Source organism: Ornithodoros turicata, chromosome 3 (assembly GCF_037126465.1).
Source record: "Ornithodoros turicata isolate Travis chromosome 3, ASM3712646v1, whole genome shotgun sequence".
NCBI classification, from domain to species: Eukaryota; Metazoa; Arthropoda; class Arachnida; order Ixodida; family Argasidae; genus Ornithodoros; species Ornithodoros turicata.
This window is the reverse complement of record NC_088203.1, coordinates 13,346,321-13,364,634: the sequence shown is the minus strand read 5'-3', so window position 1 is coordinate 13,364,634 and position 18,314 is coordinate 13,346,321. Positions and strand designations below refer to the sequence as shown.

The 18,314-nt window shown below is 47.5% G+C and overlaps 1 protein-coding gene across 1 annotated transcript in view; it reads right to left on the bottom strand.

Annotated features, from left to right (window-relative positions):
* LOC135388128 (uncharacterized) overlaps nucleotides 1-18,314 on the bottom strand; it is a 45,582-nt gene that overhangs the window by 9,917 nt on the left and 17,351 nt on the right. Inside the window, exons 3-4 of the mRNA XM_064617471.1 lie at nucleotides 5,917-6,197; nucleotides 4,136-4,261 (exon numbers count right to left, since the gene is read on the bottom strand). Coding sequence (XP_064473541.1) covers nucleotides 4,136-4,261; nucleotides 5,917-6,193 — 403 coding nt within the window. The 5' untranslated portion in view covers nucleotides 6,194-6,197. The remainder of the gene's footprint in view (nucleotides 1-4,135; nucleotides 4,262-5,916; nucleotides 6,198-18,314) is intronic.

The following is an 18,314-nucleotide window of genomic DNA, read 5'->3' as shown; positions in this document are numbered from 1 at the left end:
TTTTTAAACTCTTTAGAAAGAGGATTTGAAAGATTCGTGAGATTCGCGGATTCGCAGAACCTCACCTTGGATTCGGATCCGTAAAATTCTGGATTCGTCCCATCTCTACTTGTTTCTCTCTACGTTTCAGAAACGTAGGCTTTCTGAGCCAAAACAATGTAGTTGCGGGCGCAGTTGACGCATAGAATAGACCTCTATCCGAGAAACATCATCATGACGTTGGTAGACAGACTGAAACCGAAACAAATCGGAAGGGGCTCTACGAATGGGCACTTGTTCGCTGCCTCCTATTGAAAGAAAAGTAGGACGGAAGGTCACGTCCCTTTCAGGGACCATCGTAATCCCCTCAAGTCAGTGGCTTTCAGGGGGAACTCTTGTTCGCCCCCAGCTTCCAGCGTAGTTCAACTCTACCAAATTGGTGGCGCTCTCGAACACTATGACGTCATTTGTTTACAAACAGGGAGAGGTCTATTACATTCAGGTCCCGTACCGTGACAAGCCCCCAAACATTTTGCCCCCCCCCCCCCCACCTGGAAAAAAAATCGTGGCGGCGCCCATGTTCGGGATTGTTCGTTCAGGGCCAACGTAAGACCCGGACCTCCAGACCCCAGACCATAGACCTCTACCCGAGAAACGTCATCATGACGTTGTAGGCAGACTGAAACCGAAACAAGTCGGAATGGGAGGGCTGGGTTCCACGAATGGGCACTTGTTCGCTGCCTCCTACCGAAGGTCGCGTCCCTTTCAGGGACCATCGTAAACCCCTCAAGACCGTGGCTTTCGGGCGCGACCTTCTTCGCCCCTAGCTTCGAGCGTAGCTCAACTCTACCAAATTGGTGGCGCTGTCGAACACTATGACGTCATTTGTTTACAAACAAGGAGAGGTCTGTTGTGTTTGCGTACAAGAATGACGAAATGTACAAAACGAAAATTCGTATCTCCCGCGTTTATGGTTGCCTCATGGGATCCAACGGGATCCAGCCAGTGTCGACATCTACCGGCGAAACACGGAACTTGGGCTAGATCACGTGCTACGGCGCGGCACGCTCAAACATTTAGACGGGTGCTGAGTGTTCTTGAAGCAACATTTCGTAGAAAACGCGATTAAAGGCTACAGGAACACGCAAAACGGACATAAAGGGTAGAGACCCATTCTGCTCCATATCTGAAATGGATAAAGTATATTATACACTCCACGCCAGGCTGATATGTGTTGTTTCATTACTTAGGCATACATGTAATTGTATTGCATATCCAGTCACTCCGTTAATCGTCGACAACGGCGCATGGACACCGTAGAAAGTGGTTTCCCTTCTAACAGATGGCAGGGTAATATCACGCCTCTACAATCACCGTGAAGAATGCGGGAGGCGTCCAGCGTGTCAAACGATCGTTCCGGTCGCGACGGCTGACCGCTGGTCGACCACCAGCAAACTTTCTAAAGAGACATCTCCCGTGTGCTTTCTTGCGTGATTTCTCCGCCTACTCTCAAGCCGTTTGCCGCAGCTGGACGGGATGTAAGAAAGACGCGGCACTGTTTGGTGCTTTATAGTATATAGCGTGTCACGTAAAGGTACTTCATCGCTTTCAACTTACTTTCAATATATGATGATGGTGACGATGACAACGGCGATGGTGAGGATATTTGTTGCAGAAAGCAGTTGCATTCGTTGCAGAAAGCAGTCCTTCAATTGTTCTTTTTTTCCTCGCACTACTCGCGAATGGAACAAGCTACCACCACAATTGACGTGCATTCCTGGCTCTGCAGCTTTTCCTAAGGCAGTTATTGACCAAATAAGCTTGTTGAATTAGGCGATCACTTCTTTTCTTGTGCTATTTTCGTTATGTTAGGCTCTGTCTGAGCCAAATTGATGATGTCTCCCTGTGTTGCTCATTGTACTCTCTCTGCCTTGGCCCTCAACTGATGGCCGGCAGTATTATCCAAATAAATGAATTAATACGTATCACAAAATCTTGAGCGAAATCGAGTTCCGTGTTAACACTGCAAAGCAACTATGGCATCAGCGGAGTATGACGTGGACAGATGGAGAATGGACAGCAGGAAGGAGTTGGGGGAGAGGAGGTTGCTGTGTGTCATTGGCCGATATTCGTCAGGAGAGTCTGCCGGAAATCCCAGGGGAAACCTCGAACAGCACAGCCGGGTGTGGGGATTCGAACACGCGTCACCTCCCAGTCTCGGCGCGGAAAGCGATCATCCTGACCTATACCACCGGACCTCCTAAATCACGTACGTCAAACTATTGCAATGGAAAATCTAGAAATGTATGGGAACCAAGCTCGGAGCGGTGCTCACTCACATACAACCGTTAGCAGAACTTGGTAGCCTTTTCGTCAAGGTCGATGACTACCACGTAACAGAAGTAGAGTCAGACGGAGAAAGTGGCCGTGGCTTGGCAACCCAGCGGTTTGATGAGTTCATCAGAGGTATCTCTTTCACAATGGAAACCGATCACCTTCCTTTGGTGTTGGTGTTTGGCAAGATGGAACTAGATGTTCTACCTCCTATAGAGTGCAACGACTCAGATTAAAGACAATGCGCTATCAGTTCCATATGTACTATATTTTTCCAGGATACTGTATGTTCCAGAAAAGTTGTTGGCTATACGCTGACACGAGGACTACACAAGGACTACGTAGATGCCAACTCTAGAGCAGCAGTCCATGACTTCCATGTATTGGCATCGGAGCGGAAGACCAGTCACACAGGCTGGCTCCATTTAACGTTTCACACGCGGACTACACAACGACTACGTAGATGCCAATTCTAGAGCAATAGTCCATAACTTCGGAGAGTTGCCACACAAGTATTGGCATCGGAGCGGAAGACCAATCACACAGACTGGTTCCCTTTATCGTTTCACACGGACTAAACTACGGCTCTAGCAATAGATCTTAAGAAGAGATCTTCCCGGGAACAGCACCGGAAAGGGTACTGCCCCGACGACCGTTTTACCGGCCGCGCGTTCCACAGGCATGGCCCACATGGGGATGGACCACGTTATCAAGGGGCCCTTCTCCATATTATGAAGGACCGGCTCCCCTTTGCCTTCATCTACCGCGTACGCGGAGTTGAAGGGAGTCCAGATACTAGATTTTTAAGAAAAAAAAAATCTTCCCGGGAACGGGACAGCCCAGCAGGCGATACCCGTGACTAGACCACCATGTATTGACTAAACTAGGACTACGTAGATCACTTGCAGCCGTACTGCCAACTGGAGAAAGAGAGAGTGTATTGACATCAAATGGAAGGCCGGCCACAGGAGCCGGCTTCCTGTAGAAACTTCGTATTGCCAACTGTAGGATGGGACAAGCGTAAGCTTGCCCTGTAGAAACTTAGACGCATTCCATCATAATGCAAATTTTAGACATACCAGCACAAGCAGGTTCAGCAGCGGCCAACTGTAGTTACGACTGCCTAAACACATAATTTCTATGGTGTGCAGGATAACAGATACAACAAAATATACACGTGCTCTATCTGGCTCTCCGGATGGGGTAGCTTCACCAATCGCCCTGGCGTGATATGGAGAGCACCCGAGTCAAGGCTACTGAGGGTGGGATCGCATGTACTTCTGCGGGACTACCCGAACCAGAAAAGGGTTTGCACCACTCCCTCTCTTTCACCCCAAATAATATTCCCCCTCCTTCTTTCATTCTTCCCTTTTCCCCTACCCTTGGTGCAGAGCAGGCTAACCGCACCTACCCCGAACTTCACACCTCCCCGTTGCGTTTCTGCGAACATCACGTCCACCTGTGGACATGCATGCCGTGCCCGCGGTTGAGTCCAAGAAAGAGAGGTTGCAGACCCGCTCTCTCTTCTGTACTACCATAGTCTTTTTCTTTCCCTTTTGCTCTGTCCTGTGTCCTATCCCGTGCCCTTGGCGCATCAAGCCGTCACTCTGCGTACCGAAGGGCGATCAGTTGTAACTCTGGAAAACCTTTCGTGATTCAGGCCATATAGCAACATTGATTCCTGTAGCGTCTCGTTTGTCCAGCTGGACAGGAAAATATGCATGACGAAATGATGTCCTGAATACCAGTTATCGGAAGCGGGCCTTCCTCCCTCATCCGTACGTCCCATTTCATAACAATAGATCTCTGCATGAGGACTTACCGAAGACGGGAGGTATCCTGGTGTTTGGACAAGCCAGAGATTTGATGTGCCCTGTCTGTTGGACGACCCGGAAGGTCTGACGCAGGGCCACGTCCTGCTGGCGGCATGTGTCGTAGATATATACACCTGTTACGCATGGAAACAGAAAAGAAAAAGAGAAAACGGTGTCAGCGTCCCATACCATCGTGGTGCATGTCGCGTTGGAATAAAACTTACGCAAAATAAGATAAGCGATGGCGCAAGGCTCTAAATAGGCCCCTCTGGCACAAAGCGTACACGCTTAAAAATGAACTTCACCGCATAGCACGCTCCAAGCCAACCATCATCTCGAATGATATCGCTATCTGCCCTGATTTGTTGAAAACGGGAGGTGTACGCCTTTTTTGTGACATTTATGAACAGCATAAGTGTCACAAAAAAGGCGTACGCCTCCTGTTTTCAACAAATCAAGGCAGATAACGATATCATTCGAGACGATTGTTGGCTAGGAGCGTGCTATGCGGTGAAGTTCATTTTTAAGAGTGTAGACATGTACTCTTAGGGCCAGATCTCACTTGGCGACGCCCAACGCGACGTCGTGAGCGGGAGGCGGAACTAGACGCTCATTTCCGGCGTTGGGAGTGGAGAGACGTCGAGCCAAAAAAAAAAAAAAATTACCACGCCGAACTTCTTTCACGACGTCGGCGAGAGCTGTCGAGAAGGATGTACGGGCGACCAATAAGGTGACACAGAAAGGCCACGCCTCCTGATTTTTCCACCGCTTTGGACAACGGAATGCCACTGTGGTGGGAACATGAAAATCGTGCGCACTGGCGGGGCGGCGGAAATGCGCCTCTACTTCCGCCGCCCGCTCACGACGTCGCGTCGCGCGTCGCCAAGTGCGAGCTGGCCCTTAAAGTAGTCCTACGGACCAAACCTCACGTCTTCAGAAAGCTACCTAGAGCATTTGCCGTTTGCCACGTGACTTATACTGTATTCCCTCAAAAATACTGCTTCTATCACAAAATTGTATCACAAAATTGACTTTGTGTTTTGAGAAGTATGAGCTACACGGTGCGCAACACGCTATGCGAATAGGTCAGCTGTTTGCGCAGTTTTCCACCTTCCTCTCTCTCCTATTGACCGTCTAGCGACCTCATTGGTCCCCCCCCCCCCCTTCGCATATGAGGGATAGGTTCGAGGTGAGGAGGTGAGGAGGTTTCTTTGGTGGACCCAAGCCGTTCTACGAATACTCCCTGGTTGCTGCCTTGTGAGTGGACATACTTCGTCACGTGGTCTTTCCCCTCTCCCCTGCACAGAGACAAACTGTCGTAGCGCATTCGTCGCGCATCTGGCAACATTGATCCTTCAACGCCGACTTCCGTCTCCTCACCACATCTGCTGGATGTTTTTCCTAAGTGAGGCGGATTGCGGAGACCAGGGACATACCGGCAAAGTGCGCGCGCTGCTACTAGAATCGGACGCCAGGGCTCGAGGTGGCCTCACCAACTCTTGGAGAATCCGAAACTATGAAGTCTTGCGGGTTCGTCGGAAAATAATTCGCGGAAGCGCGTAATGCTCAGCGACGGCATCTGTATGTACGTATTCAGTCTTTATGCAAGGTACAATTTTTTCTTCTTTTTTTTGTTCGTAACGGCACTTTAAAGCGTTCCTGCAGGTCTGGACGGTCAGTGCCCTAGTCCAGCTACGTCTGAGAGCACTATCCATTGCATCACCGAGGTTGCGTATATACCGCATTGACAGATACCTCGTTATCTATTCTTTTTACATGAGATACAAACCTATGTTGAAGTCTGTAGATGCCTTCCTGAAGTTGGCTCGCTGAGCCGCCCAGACAGCCGCCATGGCCCTGCGGACCTGCACCGGGTCCACGGGTCCGCATCTGGCGTCGGTGCCATTCGTCGGCGGTCTTCGTAAGGGAGCCAATAAGGCAATATTCGCCTGGCCGGAATAGATGACTGGCTGGGGGTCCTGGAGTTTTAGGGCGTAGGACGCAGCATCGCCACGACAGCTCCACAGCAAGAGGAGAGAAAGAGTGCCGATACAAGCGCGGAGCATGACTCTGGAAAACGAGAAATCGAGTGTGAAATTTTTACCGTGAACAGTGACGTAAATTTTGTGACGAAAAAGAAAAGTAGAAACTTGCAATGCATATTAAAGGGGCACTATAGCGCAAAAATTTCAACAAGCGGAATGGAGGGTGACGTTATCCTGGACACCAACACAAAAGGAATAGGACTGGTCTGCGGCGTCATTTGTGATTTAAGCGCGAAAAAACGCGCGAATTTGCACTTTCTCTCTTCTTTCCTTCTCTAGTGACGCGACAATCTGGAGCAGCTTCCCATTGGTCTCCGCGAATGATTTCCCGCTGTGATTGGGCACCCCATATCTGCATGGTGTCGCTTGTCTTGAGGCAGAAGCACGCGACGGATGAGTTCTGTTCCTTTTGTATTTCTATCAAGGTGACGACAACTTTCATTCGACGAGGAGAAAGTTTTGCACTTTAGTGTTCCTGTAACGCCGTCCCATCTTAGTCGCATCCGAAAGAGGGCAGCTCATAATTAGGGTTCCGCGTTTTCAGCTTTTGCCGAAAAATACCGAATGCCGAATATAATATATGCTATATAATACTATATTGCAGTCAAGCTTCGTTTCCGAGCCCGCGAATGTCTTCTACAGCGAGCAATAAATGTGTTACTTTTTATAGTTAAAGTTCATCAGTTTTGGCAGAAGGATCGTGACAACTTGGAGACAGTTCGCTTTAATGACCAAGGCTCCCGCTCCTCGGACATGGTTCCAACTTCTGTATCTCGCTAGAGGGCCCACCGCTGTCGACAGCAATGCAGGTCCGTCCGTAACAGTTGCGGAGAAAGAAGAAGAGAGAGAAGGGGAAAGGTTACAAGGGCACCGGGGGGGGGGGGATATGTTTATTAAGAAAAAGAAAGGAAAGGTCAGCCAGACGAAGGTCGGCTTGCTATTCCAAACAAAAAAGGCAAAAGCAGGGGAAGGAAAGAAAAGCGGACGAAAAGAAAAATAAGAAAAGAAAAGGGAAGGAAAGAAGAAGAAAAGAAAGGAAAAGGAAAGGAGAAGAAGAAAGGAAAAGGAAAGGAAAAGAAGAAATGCACCGGATACGACGAGCGGGATTGGAATATGCCCCAATAAGGTTGAATGCACAAAGACGCAGTCAGTTTTTTAGCTTGGTATACTCTAGCCTGCAGTATACAGACAGTCACATGGCCTTGCGTGCAAGCATATTATACTACTGTTAATGCTCAGGCAATATTCCTTCTGCAACTATACGCGAAGCCTGTTGCTCCGCGTCCCAACGTGGCCGCACGTAACTTGCGACATCGTTTCTTGAAGTTAGTTTTCTTAGTCCGTGCTAGCGCCGCGAAGCAACAGTGGCTATGAGCGAAGAGAGGATAGCAGGAGGTAGTGGGGGACGGGGGGGGGGGGGTTAGCGTGCGTCCTGGGCCGATTTTAGGGGAACTGTGTCGACAATCATCCGGAAAGTCTGCCGGAAAACCCAGGGAAAGCCGCAGACAACACAGCCGTATAGTACGATTCGAACCCACCACCTCCCAGTCTTCCGCACTACATTGGCTACCGCCCACGAGCGGATACAAGGCCGTACATGGAGAGCGGAAGGTATAGCGGAAATTCGACGTCCTGGGCAGACTTCACCGGGTGCCGGTCCGGAAATCGTTACGAAAATTTCGGAGAAAGCTTGGGGCAGCACTGCCAGTGGAACGATTCCAACCCAGCGCCTCGAAACTATCCAGTATATGTATCCGCGACCTTATACGCAATTTTAAAAATGAACGGGGAATCCCATAGAGGAATACAACCTCGAGATAGGCCCGAGTGAATGGCGATGAGCAGCCGTCGAGGTTGAATCCAAGTGCAAGTACAAAGCAAAGCACATAACGCGATGCCTTCATATGCTGTTGGAATATAAGGGGAAAACAGAAGCACGTCTGCTGCTGACTGGAAGCTCGTATTGCTGAGATGCTCAGGGCATTCAGGACTTGTTCATCCACTTGTACTTTATTACTATAGCCTGTACCTTTGAAGAGAGGCCTTTGAGCTCATCAGATTCAAGCTCTTTCCACAAACAATGTAATATCGCTTGGAGACAGCTAGCTATGATGAGGTTTCCTTTTACAAGTATGAGACACGTTTTGCACGGCTCAGAACATTGTTCTTCGAAACACAAAGATGGCAACGTGTGCGAGATGGAATCTTCTACGGAGCAAAGTGCAAGAATTTAATGTACGCAGAGTGTAAACGATGTTATTCTTGTTCCTGGTACGCTAAGCTAATCTAAGCATAAACAATGAGGATGGCGGGTTTCGAATACAGACCTTATCCACGTAGCAGTTAACGAGTGTAACAAATCGTAGTGTGTAAGCAGAATTTTTGTTTTAAAAATGGAAGATCGCGGGCATCGTCAGATTGAACAGGACTGTGTATGCAAGACGCCGCGAATCCGAGGGGAGTAACACCAAAAAGATAAAAGATTAAAAAAGAACATTATTATCACGATGCGACTGGATTGGATTCGACTGGATTGGAAAAAGAAAGAAAACGATGCAACTAAAATGCGGCCTTTGGGTGACTGATATGGCATCACAAATACCCGGCCAGCGTCTATGTAATATTAGAGCTACGTTACAATATGTAGTGCATACATACAATAGTGCGTATGGTGTTAATTAACACCATACCATATTCAGCCAAAATATATAGAGATGGCACACACAAAAATAAAATCAATGTAAACTGAAGTTGCCATAAGTCCTCCCTGAAAGGCAAGCCTTTGGCCTGTTGTATCGAGGTTGGATAAAGGTATGCCTTGTACTGTTATCAGCTGGGAGAACTATCTATGGAGGTAGTCCACTTTACACAGGCGGAAACACTATCTTACATGGTATAGGTAGACACGCAGTAATTTTTCTACACCTTTCGGGTGTAAATAATACACCTACACCTTTCGGGTGTCCTACAGCACACACGTCAGCGGTTTAAGTTCCACAGTGTACAGAAGCGGGTTTTGTGAAACACTCTTCTAAATTTTGCAATTCTACAGAGAAAACACGATTTCAAAGGTCATATTCCATAGAAAACACCAATCCACGGGTTTATTTTATTCAAAGCACTGTTTCAGGTGGGTGTTTTTGCAAGTACCTTTTTCAACACTGTTATCACACCCTTCTGTTGACCGTGCAGAATAGGAAAAAGGACTTCAATTACAGAAACACCAATTTCAGACACTGAAAAGTATACAAAAAAGTTACGGTGTAAGCACGCAGATATACTGGACGAGTCAGTTTACTTATCAATCCTATAATTATAGAGACGCAAAAAAAAAAAAAAAAAGAATTTGAGGCAGCAACGCAAAACAGACATTTATAGCTGCAAAACGTTTGTTTCATACGGTCCGCATGAAACCTGTTTATGCGTCCAAAAGGCACATCAGGACGTCAAGGAAACAAAGACCGTTGGCCCTAACACCTGTAGTCAACCCGTCTTCCTGGTTCTGGATGAGTTTTTGAAGAGACGCGTGGGATTGTCACGTGCATCACGCGACGACAGCACGCACACATTAAACAACATTCAACTGCACTACCTTCGTTTTTATTATGTTCCTTTAATCTCTACGTATTCCCATCCCACAGATAAGAACGTCCCGGTGAGACGTCGTGAGACGTCGGTGGTCGGCGACCGCTTCTGTTTTGTCCCAGGCGCGAAGACCTCGTCGCAGGTCGTGCTCCAGTTGCCCAAGACGCACGACAAAAGGCAACGCAGTGTTGTTGGCATTTGAACACAAAACATGCTTCTTTGTCGTTTCGAAAAAATCGCTCGACTGGAACGGTCTCAATTGGAGAAACCATCGGACTTTGAAAGCCGTCTGGTTCGAGAATCCCGTCTAAAAGGTTTCGCCGTCTGTGTCGTGAAAGAGGTAATCAACCTGCAGTATGCTGATGAACGGCCTTTATCCGGTAACGGTAGCATATACATACCCGTCCATCGTACGTGTAGTCTTGCGTTTTTGGTGTACACACTGCGAGGCATTCGTATGGGGCATAGGGAAATATGAAAGCGCTGGTTTGGAAGCCAATAATGTCAAATAGGCGAAACCAATAAAGCCAAAAAACAACGCATTTGGAGATGAACACACTGACAATTATTCCTTGAGATTCGGCAAACTGCCATGGATTGATTTCCTTTTCGTTTTCTCCCTCTCTCTCCCTCTCTTTTCTTTTCTTTTTGAGGCGCGCAAATGAAGAAATAAATGTAAATATATAAACTAGTGAGCCACCTTAACAAAAAAGCGATAAAATATAAGTAACGTATACGTCAATGACGATGTCCTTGAGTCCACGTACGAGACCCTCAGTGACAGTAAACAGTGAGAAAGCTAGTAGAGGCCAATAAAATATCAAGAAATAAGAAAAGACAAATTTATAAAGCCATAAGGTTAATTATGAACAGGTAGGGTTTTGCTAAAACCCCTCTGCAAAGACAGAACAATTTACTAACAAGATTTTTTTCTTCAATATTGGCATTATTGTTGTATTGCCAACTGGAGGACGGGACAAGCGCAACGCTCGCCCATTGTTATCATTACAATATCGTTGTCACCAATCACATTGTCATTACAATATTCATTTGCTGATCTGCGTTCACAGCAGCAATCATGGAAAGTGTCGGTGACCCTTCGCCTCCTGCTCCCGTTCCCTATATGCGAGGGTGGCGTTTTCCGAAAGCCTAAGTGCGTTACCCACATTTTGATTTAGCTGTACACGCAGTAAATTAAAGCAAGACCCTCCCCCTGTTGGAGAACAAAAGATAAAACAGCTCCGAGGGATTCAGTGGCAGATAAGTGGAACAGCTTATTGCTCTACTTAAGCCAAGAGCAGCGCCACGGAAGTGTGGTCAGAAAGGTCGAGGTCGTGGGAAATAAGAGCGGCGCTGTATAAGACAATGGAATTACACTGCGCATTCTTTATCACACTTTCCCTGCAGCCGTTCAACGTGCCAATTACTCAGCCTATAATTGATTTGTAGCGAGGAATTCGGTGAAGAAATATTTTTCACCCTACCGTGTCACGTACTATACGAGCGGGGCAACAGGGACGCGCCTTCGATTTTGTTGCCTTAGGCACAGTGACGATGCATAGCTGTAAGACTTCAGAACGTGTTGCTATTGGTAAGCTTTGCACGATGCTGGTGATTAGAAAGAAACGGAACGATATCTGCCTGTACGCATTGGCGATGTCCACGCGGGGTACCTATTCTAATGGAAGAAAAGGGAAATCTGTTTGCTATGCAGAATGCCGCAGCGTGGTAAGTTGAGCGCGTGTCTAATTCCAAATGAGCTATGCGCCATTTGTTTTTGTTTTATATATCTTTTTTTTTTCTCTTTTTTTGTGAGCAAGAAGAAGTTGAGCATTCGCACGGTGCCGGGAAGTGGCAGACGACACAGTCCGCGTCTTCTCCTGTCGTCTGCTTCGAAAAACCTTGCGGTTACCTTGGCGGGATACTTCCACTGAGCCATCAGTGTTTCAAAATATATGACGTCGGGCGCTCGCGCTTGCGTGGCACCAGAAACTGTTTTTCGCATCTTCCGTGGGAGAATGTCACTCGTATAAATCCACGTTATGTGGAAGGTTCTGTGCAGGAACTGTGCGTTTCATATGAGACACCCACTGGAACACGTCCAGCGCGTTTCAAATGAACTGTTCTTTGCACTGTTAACACACTGTCGTGCTGTTGGTGCTAATGCTAATGAATTTAAAAAAAAGAAGGAAAACGCTGAAGGGGTCACGAGTCTAAAGAACCATTGACTCTTCCTGCCGCACGGTTCTTATTCGTCTATGGCACAGTGTACGTCTAAGGTCAGGGATGGGTACTTAGCCCCATGACAGCCATCAAGACCATGCAACCTCTGATAGCTGCGAGCATGAGAATGTTAACAATACCCTTGTGTTACGCGAATTTCCAGGCAATCGCGTCAATAGCTGTCAGGTCTATAGCTCATGGTTGTGACTATTCGTAGAATGTGAAAGGTCCTAGTACAGGGGGTCAGCACCACCACCCATTGAAGAGTGTATTCACATTCAACTTCATCGCCATGAACCTATATGTGCTGCCACGACTGCAAATGTAATACCTTTGAGATATATTTCAGTTGTTCGTATATTTACCATTATCTGCTGCTACACGAAGTATTGTGCCATAGTGTGAAACGTGAAATGCAAAACAAGGGAGGAAAACAATGATATCAGACATTTGATGTTCTGAGGCTGGTAATCCAGACTCCAGAAGACGTGGGTTCGAGTCCTACAGCTGGCTAACCTTTTCAGTGACTTCCATCTTTCGTTAACAATGATATATTCTCACTCGCACGTATTTTCTAAATACATGTTCCGACCACATTGTTCTTCCCTCCTCTCTTTCCTTCGTTTGCGAGAAGAAGCCGTTTAGGCCGCAGACCATGACGTAGACCACCTTGTCAGCAGATGCGTAAAATGAGTTAGCGTGAGTTTAGCTGCATACTTTTACACGCGCGCCACATTTTATTTGCCCGTCTTTTACAGGCACGTGCAAAAGCGCGAGAGAAGGGCGACAACACGTGCAACAAGACAATGGAACGTGCAACGTACCAGCACCTTAGAACCTAACCAGTACCACCACCACGTATCCTTAGCGCATACGGCGGCAAGCATAAGCCGAAGCATGGACGAATTGCCCCCAGAAAAGGACACGGATGAAGAGCAACCCGTACAGGAGAAGAAGCGTCGTCGCAAGAAGAAAAAAAGGAAATCACGCCGAAGTCAGAAGAGTCAAACCTCGCTACCATCCGTCACCCAAACAAGTGTCACCGACGTCATCGGGCCTCCGGCTGCAGACGTCTCCGAGACTCAAGGGGAAGGAAGTACCGTCGCCGGCGCACAGACTAACCCAGCTGAAACGTCTGAATTCACGCGTCGGCAATCGGTGAAGTTTGCGCGCGCGCCAGACTTGGACTTCGACGAGCAATCACTCCATGCCTTGGCCGACAGCGCCTCGCTCCCCTCCAAAGGCACTGCCTCTGCGCGGGCGTCGGGGAAAAGTTCGGTCTCCTGGAATCCTACCGATGCAAAGTTCAGGTCGAAGCTCGCGACCGTGTTTCGTCAGCAGTCGAGGAGGGCGTCCGTGGCTGGACAGAAACCCGTCAGCAGGCGACCGTCCGTGGCTTACGGCAGGAGGCCGTCCATGGCTTACGGGAGGCGCGGAACCTTATGTCCCGACGCTGTCGTATTGCACGAGGTGAGCCCTTTCACCAGGCAACGCACGAGGTCGTACCCTGACCTGTTTGACAACATTGAAGAGGAAGTGAGCAATATGTACGCAATGACCTACGAAGAGACCGACGAACATCTGCTGTCGTCATTCAAGCATACCCTTTTCAACGTTGAATATAGCATGCACGGTTTCGTGATGACGTTGCTGCACTGCGTGGCTGTCGCCATCTCGAGCATCCTGACCAAGCGCCTGGCCGTCGTGCCCAAGGCCAAGATCGCCTTCTACGTAGCGTTCGCTCTGATGACCGGATCAATGCCCGGTGCGTTCACGATAAGAAAACCGCTCGGAGCACTGGAACTGCAGCCCTTGCTCATGCTACGAGCTTTCTTCGGCATCTCGGCGACCATGTTCAAGGCAACAGCTTTAGTCCACCTGCACGTTTCGGACGTGGTCGCGGTCTTTGCTCTTGCCCCCATTGGAGTGTCTGTCGGCTCGTGGCTCTTCCTCCGCGAGAAGATTCACCTCTTGCAATGGTTGTCCATTTTCCTCACCGTGATAAGCATTCTCATCATCGTGCGGCCAGTCGTGTTGGCAGGCGGTTACGGTTACCACAAGGAAAATCTGGTCGGGTTGTTTTTCGCGCTGGGCGGTGTGCTGTCCATGATCCAGCTGTTCTTAGTTACCCGTTACATGCGAAACATGACCCGCCGTAGGTTAGCCTTCAACGGGAACTGCAACCGGGTCCTGCTGAGCCTGGTGTTCGTGCTTCTGTCTGGAAGTTTCAGCAAACTCTTCTCTGGGCGGTTCTTGGGTAGCTTGATAATGTTGAGCCACCTGAACTTCAGCGCTCTCTTCTTCCTGAACAAAGCCCTGGAAACGGAGTCTGCCGTGCTGGTGACGACGGTCAAGCTGTGCGGGGATGTCGTTTTTTCTATGATACTGCAGGCCACCTTTCTGAACGTCTACCCAGACACGTGGGATCTCACCGGTGGGAGCCTCCTCGTTCTGTCGGCTGTTCTGGTTGGACTCGATAAGGCGATGCGCATCAGTCGTGACTTGGGGTTACCACTCCGGCGATTGCTTTTCGGAGAGCGATCGCTTCCGTGATTCGTAATGCTACACCGCACTATGGCATCCAATTGCATTGCATGCTGGTACTACTGTTCTGGTGACACTAAAGTGCAAATAATTGTGACAACAAATATGGAAGGTAAAAGTCTCGTGGTGGATGGTCATTATATTTGTTATTGTGATCACATAGTGCCAGCGTTCTTGCAGTTTGCTTGACATGGGTTTGGATGCCAGTTTCATCCCCTTGAGTGGAGTGAAATTCGAAAACTACGTGTACGAATGCATTCTACGTACCTATACAGCGAATAGCGGGTGGGTGTTTGCAGGGAGTATTTGCATTGCAAAGTATTGCGAAGTTCGGGTAGAGACGGACGCGGACAAAATCGTTTTCTTGCGTGAGCAAGAAATGAGTTTGCGGTGGCACGCAGGTTACATCCTAGGGCATAACACCGAACTACTACTTCGGTGTTATGAAATGCCCATTGTGATCTGTAGTATATGAAACACTGACGATTACCTCCTTCCTCGGGAATATAGGAGTATAGACTTACACGTAAGGTGTGTTGCGAAATGCTGCGTAGTAACTCTTAATGTACAAATATTGCATCCCTAAGCTCCACTTAAAGGTTTACCTTAAAATTCGCGTTCTAATGTTTGCCAGGGAGCATCGCCCCTGGTCTTCAGTAGAACAGGCTGGAACACGTAGAAAGGACATGGACATACAAAGCCTCAAGTGCATAAGAAGTCGCTGGGGAGGTATTCTAGCTTAGGTCAATTGGATCGGTAATCCAGAAGCTCAGGGTTCGAGTCCTACAGCTGGCTAACCTTTTCAGTGACTTCTTTCTTCCATCAATACTCACTTTAAAGACAGGTAGTTCACCTACTGGCCTTGGAAACCACATTATCCGGCATGTAAGATAGAGTTGCTGCGTTATGTCGGCCCTCATACACTCTTACCGGAGTTACTTCTATTGTTACTTTTAGACCGTTGTTACGTGTATTTAGAAGTAACATCGGCTCAAAGGAAGAGGTAACACAGGAAATTGCGAATTTTAGAAGTAAATTGGGTCTCGAAGAGCTGGGGTAGAGGTAACCTGTGGGGAAAACCCTTGTCTTCCTCTGGTTACTTGTACGTGTTACTTGTAGTGGGAGTCCGTTACCTCTACGTCGTAATGCGTTCGCAAACAATCACAGCCGCTTTTGATCGCTTTCGGTCGCTCATCTGGCAACAGTTTACAGTATCACACGAGAAGGGACACTACATCGCGTCCTCGTGTTTTGTCGGTTACATCTTTTGAAATGTGACGCCTCTGTGGCTGACAAGTTAAATCACGCTCGTGGTTTTAGATGTGTTATGAACTGCTTCGAAATGGTGTTTACAAACAAGGACTTCTGGGGTGTGCCGAGAGGCAGATGCAAAGAGTGCGAGGACTGCAAGAAATACATGGTGGAGTCCGGCAGTCGTCATCTAAGATATGAATACTGTGCGCACAGCCCGGTTTCACATAACAGAATACCTGAAATAGGTAAGTGCGTATTTCATCAGGATCGTTCTGAGTAGATTCGCTGTTGATTCCTGTCTTATGGCAAGTCATGCATGATGTGCTGTCTGCCCACGTGTAAGCTGTCGGTCGCAGTGATAACGCTCGGCCTTAGCGCATTCTGCTTTCTCTTGCCAGCTTTGCTCTCTACATCGACTTTACTTTGTATCTCTCCGTGTCGCCTTCTTGTCCCAGCATCTTTCATACGCTGAAAGGTATACGATACCTATAGAGCCATTTTGCCATTGGGTTTTGTGTAATGAAATTTAACTACGAGCAAATTGTTTCCATTCAGCGTTGAAGAAGAGTGATAAGCGCTATAGACTGTGTGTCGTAGCAATGGCAACGAAAAGAAACTGGATTTTTCGTAGTACATTGTTCTGAGAAGTATTTAGTTCTCTTATCGTGGGGTTATACTTTTCATTTCGTGTTTTTCTGACGGACTTAATCTATTTTGGTGTATGGGCTAATTGCTAAAAAACTAAAGCCTAGTCGACTCACTAATGAAACGATGCGCGATATGTAGTTCCTCATGAATAGGCAACTGATTGACCACTACAGTAATTTTATGATTGCGTTTCTTTATGCCCAGGTGTGTGTGTGTGGGGGGGGGGGGGGGCGATTACTATTTTCTTTACTTCTTGATACGGCTTGATTTTGACGTGTTTAGGGTCGTGTTGTCAATGACAGGTTATTTCGTCGTCTTACTGGCTGGTTGATGAATTGACTCAGTCATTTTCTGTCTGATTGCCTCCGTAAATTTCACTGACTTCGTGGTGAATGGGTCGACTGATTGCACGGTATGACTTGAGCCACTGTGATTGGTCTATGTGGTTAATTGACCGGAATGGTTGCCCACATTAATGCCTTAATTGGTTGTTATCAGTGGTTTGCTAGTACAACTGACCACCAGATAGCATCTCGCGAATTATACCAATGAAGAAAGTCAAGACAATCAATCAATAACACCGACTAGTCAGTAAACTGTTAAAAAATAAGAAATCGATCACATCTGCTGGTGAATTACATTCAGATGAATTTATCTACCAGGCAACCTAAATCGCCATCCCGATGAGTCAGGCAGTGGAGGAGCGGGTGGGCTGGTGGTATTTAATATGTCAAGGGCCTGCAAACTAATGTCGACTGATTTCCCTCAGGTAGTGAAGAACATGTTAAGGACGTGAACTTCCAGCCACAGGAGGAAACAAGACATAGCTGTAACGTTTTCCATGGTATTTATTTTCTTACATAACGACCTGCCGTCCTAAAAATATTTTGCCATCTGTGTTCGTTGGAAGTTAACATTTCAGTACTCTCTTCTTTTTATGTGCATGTATCGCTGGCCTCACTATTATGCTGCATTACACCTTGCCTTGAGGATGTTCAATGTGAACTCCATACTGTGGCTGGTTTCATCACTGCCGCTACATGTACAAATATGGAAGCTCGTGAATAGGAAAATCCCCCGTTTTCGGCAAACGACGCTACGATACCGAACACCGAGTCTTCCAACATATCAGGTATCTACATTTTTTGCATTCATTACTCGTGCTTGCACAAGTGTAATTAAGGTACCCAAACAACGTGAGAATGATAAATAAGGAGTGCCCATTCCATTTTAGATATTTATGGTGGGGAAAGTGGCACCGTCCCCACAGCAACAAGCAAGAATGAGGACAAGGTCCGTATGCATGCATGCCGCCCCTGCAATTTTACAACAAAATATTTCACGCGATTCTGTGAACACATCAAAGCCCCTTTGGAGCTGTGTTCATTGTACATAGTCTCACATATGCCACCACATTGAGAAACGATATCTTCGTTATCTTATGTTGCCAATGCTCGGTTGTGTTTTCCTGATATTCACAATAAAATACGTGCCCAGGAAGGCCCATGGTCATTGTATTTTGGTATGTCACCCGTGTCGTGTTTCGTGTGTGCCTGCATGCAATTTGCTGCATGCATGCACAGACGCGAGGAACGGGCAGGTGCAGCCCCGGAGCCCCGGGAACGGTGTTACTTCTAAATACACGATGCACCTGGTTACTTTTAGAGAGGTAACCTCGGCAGAGGTAACGCTGTACCCATCTAGTGTACAGGTAACAATATTGCAATTTTTTTACCTTTACTAGAAGTAACCGGGCTAAGAGTGTAGGCTCCGCTACCACCTGATGACAATGCTTACAAGAAAACGCGGAAACACTCTTGGTTTCGTGCTTTTACACAGTGCCGATACACTCTTTAAAATGAACGCGCTTTTCATTTTAGTGCGATAG